At 37.0% G+C, this 5,000-nt stretch overlaps 1 protein-coding gene across 1 annotated transcript in view; it reads left to right on the top strand.

The window, feature by feature from the left end:
- Positions 1-5,000, top strand: part of LOC137618037 (leucine-rich repeat neuronal protein 3-like) — a 25,377-nt gene that overhangs the window by 3,356 nt on the left and 17,021 nt on the right. The window contains exons 2-3 of the mRNA XM_068347957.1: positions 1-206; positions 3,966-4,183. The exon at positions 1-206 is cut by the window's left edge and continues 9 nt beyond it. Of these exons, the coding sequence (XP_068204058.1) occupies positions 29-206; positions 3,966-4,183 (396 nt within the window). The 5' untranslated portion in view covers positions 1-28. The remainder of the gene's footprint in view (positions 207-3,965; positions 4,184-5,000) is intronic.

Raw genomic sequence — 5,000 nt, 5'->3', positions numbered from 1 at the left:
GTCTAGCTAGCCCTTACGAGACTTCAAAATGAAACTACCCTCGTTGCTGGCTCTTCTACAGCTGCTGGTTCCATCAACAACAGCTTTCCTGTTTGCAGTCAGCTACACTGACATCTGCGATGATCTATGCACGTGTCCAAGTAACATTCTGGAAGCAAGACATCAAATGCTGGACTGCAGCGACAGAAACATAAGCTCACTTCCAGGTGAGCGAACCATTCATTCCTTAATTTTCTTACTTTCTTCTTTAATTGGCGCAAATCGTATATTGATTATCCTTCTTTATTTTACTTAGTGGCATTAGGAAATATTTTGCCATCTGTTATTTAGCTCAATCTGTACATTACGCCAAATATATTTGTGCTTTCTTCATAAAATCTTAACATTTGATTGGAAGTTTAATCCAAATAAGTCAGAATTTGAATTAATTTTAGTTTATAAAAAGCTTGCATTAATAGTTGTGTTGAATTAACTCAACAAAATGGACAGCCTCATGATTATCTTTCCTCGATATTTTTTTTTTTTAAACCAACACATGCCATGAAAAAACCTTCCATTTATCCAAAAGTGACATCCCCACTTCCGGGATTTTTTTTTTCAGGCAAGAAAAACGGGTCTTTATTATTATTATTATTATTATCATTATTATTATTATTATTATTATTATTATTATTATTATTATTATTATTATTATTATTATTATTATTATTACTTTCTTAGCTACAACCCTAGTTGGAAAAGTAGGATGCCTTAAGCCCAGAGGCTCCAACAGGGAAACTAGCCCAGTGAGGAAAGGAAACTAGGAAAAATATATTTTTGGAACAGTAACAACATTAAAATTAATGCTTCCAATATAAACTATAAAAACTTTAACAAAACAAGAGGAAGAGAAATTAGATAGAACAGTGTGCCTGAGTGTACCTTCAAGAAATTTTGTAGAGCCAATCATGAGCGTTACAAACATCTCTTCCCAGGTTAAAATAATATATATTTTGTAAATTAAACTGCGTTAGCAATTTCATTTCCAAAACCAATAACTTATCTACGGTAATGATCAGAAATATCATTATTCGCATCAGCGACATATCCTGACAGCACATTCCTCTTAAATTCTCGGGTAAATTTTAAAACGACACACGATTTAGGTGGCTAAATACACTCACAAAAAGGTTTATTTTTTCAGTTACTTCGGTTAAACCCACCAAAGAGCAAAATCGATTACTTGCCCAAATATTTACACCTTTACCGACATAACTGCATTTAAAATAGTTTTTTTTTTATTGTAAAATACTTGTCTACTGTAACAGCATATAGAAAATAATGCATATAGAAGCCATAGACCTCTTTACACAGACAAACTATTCTATCTTGTTTCCTTATTTCCTTTCCTCAGTGGGTTATTTTTCCTTATTGGAGCCCTTGGCCTTACAGCATCCTGCTTTTCCAACTAGGGTTGTAGCTTAGTAAGTAATAATAATAATTATAATAATAATAATAATAATAATAATAATAATACCGTACTCAATGATGATATTCACACGTTTACCAGAGATGTTTGTCTACAATGCACCGCTGGAGATGATACTCAACCTCTCAAGAGTATAATCCACTACATTACAGACTGTTCCCATCAAACCATGTTAATATTCACACAAAACCTTTTGCCCATTAAAGAAACACCCAAATAACTAAGAGAATCTTCACGAGAAGCCATTTTCCACATATAAAAAAAGAGGAACTACATGATAAAAAGAACTACAATTAATCATTACAAAATCCACGACGAGGCTAAACAACATAGGTGACAACACATTCCCTTGGAGCACTCCGCCCTTCACTGGAAATTTATTTGATACGACTCCACTTTGCACTTGCTAGTTACCTATGAGAACAAACCTACTTTCTGCATTGATTACATGTAACCAATAAAATTATGTCCTATTCATTGTAGAAATCACTCACCATACGGACTATTCGAGACCAATTTTCATCTCTGATTCCAGATAGCTACACATCTCTTGCCATACGAAAAGATAATTCATCACCCATAGAAATTGCATCTTGCTATTTAAAGGCTTAAAGGTTTAAAGGCCACTCGTGAATGGCAGAGACAAGGGACAGTGACATTGCCTTATCAAGCAGGACAATGCCCTAGAGACTGACCATATATACATATGATCAGCGCCCAGTCCCCTCTCCACCCCAGCTAGGACCAGGGAGGGCCAGAAAATGGGTGCTGATAACTCGACAAATAGACGTATGTGCTCCCACAAACCCTCATTCCTTAGCTCACAAGGATGGCAAGGTTGCAGCGACCAAAGGTACTAACGAGTTTAAGCGGGACTCGAACCCCAGTCTGGCGTTCACCAATCAGGGAAGTTACCACATCGGCCACCACAACCATTGATTCGTTGATTCGTTAAGCATTCCTTGCATCGAGTGAAAACAACAATGTATTTGAATTCGTCCTACTTCTTAATCAATTTTAAAAAAAGCTGTTTATAAAACCTTCCTACTTCTATTGACAGAAAGATGTTAAAGAAAATATCTTTATAAATTCTTGCTCTAAGAGACTTATCTACGGTTCACCGGGAAACTAATTTCTCCCTTCAATGTGAGTCTCATTCCGTAGGAAACCGGGGTTTTTTTTTTTTTCACAAATTTAAAAGTATATTCACACACACACACACAAAAATCCTTTCCTCCACATAATTCTAATCACCTTTGGAAACCTAATTATGTCAAATAAATCCCTCTTTAAGTGTTGCACCAACACAAATTGTATTGACATAGTCCACAGGAATCTCATCTTTTGGATGGATATTACATGAAAGTCCGTTGTTTCACGGAAGCAAATCCTACATCAACATTATCTATTTATGAGTCCAAACATTTAGGATTGATTTACACTATTATATCCGCTCTCACTTTAGTCTCGCTCCGGTCATGATAGGAAAAAATCAGTATGTACAATACCAGTCTACTGTTCACTGTGCAAATATATTTCATTGTATCACTGAACAATATTCCTAGACAATTCTGCTTTTTCCTTAAATTTATAATTTTGCCAAGACACTGATCGGACCGAGAGCGAACCGAACAGAACATCTTAGTACCTAGACCGAACTGAACATCCCAGTATCTAGACTGAACCGAACATTCCAGTACCTAGATCAAACCGAACATCCCAGTACCTAGACGCCCGAACCGAATATCCCAGACAGTTAAGGGTTCCTTTGACTGGCCAGAGAGTACTACATTGGATCCTTCTCTCTGGTTACGGTTCTTTCTCTTTGCCTACACATATGCCGAATAGTCTGGCCTATTCTTTACAGATTCTCCTCTGTCCTCATACACTTGACAACACTGAGATTACCAAGTAATTCTTCTTCACCCAAGGGGTTAAGTACTGCACTGTATTTGTTCAGTGGCTACTTTCCTCTTGGTAAGGGTAGAAGAGACTCTTTAGCTATGGTAAACAGCTCTTCTAGGAGAAGGACACTCCAAAATCAAACCATTGTTCTCTAGTCTTGGGTAGTGCCATAGCCTCTGTACCATGGTCTTCCACTGTCTTGGGTTAGAGTTCTCTTGCTTGAGGGTACACTCAGGCACCCTATTCTATCTGATTTCTCTTCCTCTTGTTTTGTTAAAGTTTTTATAGTTTATATAGGAAATGTTTATTTTAATGTTGTTACTCGTCTCAAAATATCTTATTTTTCCTTCTTTCCTTAACTTACTGGGCTATTTTCCCTGTTGGGGCCCCTGGGCTTATAGCATTCTGCTTTTTCAACTAGGGTTGTAGCTTAGCAAGTAATAATAATAATAATAATAATAATAATAATAATAGACCAAACCGAACATCTATGTATCTAGACCAAACCAAACATTCCAATACCTAGACCGAACCGAGACTGGAGTGTGACTGGACCAATAGTGTGAATCAACCGTTACCTTTCTACCAACAGAGAATATCAAATTCCCGGAGGAAGTCACAGGCGTAGATTTCACCAGAAATAGGATGACGAGGATCACCACGAAGTCCTTCTCCAGCAACAGGAATTTACTAAACATCGACTTTTCCGATAATGAATTGCGAATCTTACTAGGGGGGGCTTTCCAAAATCTCCCTAATCTTCAAAGCCTTGTCTTCAAGAACAACAAATTATCAGACATCCATGGACAGGTAAGTATGTTGCTCCCAGCAGTTAGTGATGAATTAACAATTATAAATTTGTAACGTTCTTCCATTTGATATATATTAATAAGAGTATTCAAAATCAGGAGATCGATGCTTCATTATAGTCACACACACACACACTAACACACACACACACACACACACACACACACACACAAGGTAGTCATACTCAAAATCCAAAGTCTATAGGCCTTGGTCATTAGTCAACAAAAGTGTCTGGTTTCAGTTTCATCAGAATAGATGCTCACCAGAACGACAGCTGGTCAAGCCCAACCACCGACTGTGGTGCCCAGCCACAGCAATGGCCTCCCCAGTAAATAGCTTAAACTCACGATCCCGGGCAGGGATCAAACTGCTGCCATGCAAATGCTAAGCTAATACGTTACCACTGTACTAGCCAGGAGGCTAGTAGAAAGACAAAGATAGCTAGTGATAACGATAAAAAATAGAACAAGAACATTAGGAATAATAAAAGATGGTTTCTCAAGGGTGTGTTTGCAGAGAGAAGAGTTGATGAACAGATTGATCTCTGAATAAATGATGTAAGTGGGGAGATGCCGTAAGCCTAAAGAATGTTTTAAAGATCTGATGAATGTAAAATAGAGTATAGTGACAAAGCTGATTTGTGCAAGGCTTGAGAAGAATAGTGTAAGCATGGCAATGCCTGTAGAAGGGACTATTAAGTATGCAAGAAAGCCAGAAATATGTTGAACTACGAAAGTTAAAAACTTGCAGCAAATATTTTTATGTTAAACAGGCTGGCATAAGTCTTTTTTTATAGTTTATATATGAAATATTCGTT

Source organism: Palaemon carinicauda, chromosome 24, assembly GCF_036898095.1.
Source record: "Palaemon carinicauda isolate YSFRI2023 chromosome 24, ASM3689809v2, whole genome shotgun sequence".
Classification (NCBI taxonomy): domain Eukaryota; kingdom Metazoa; phylum Arthropoda; class Malacostraca; order Decapoda; family Palaemonidae; genus Palaemon; species Palaemon carinicauda.
This window is presented reverse-complemented; position numbering and strand designations above follow the sequence as displayed.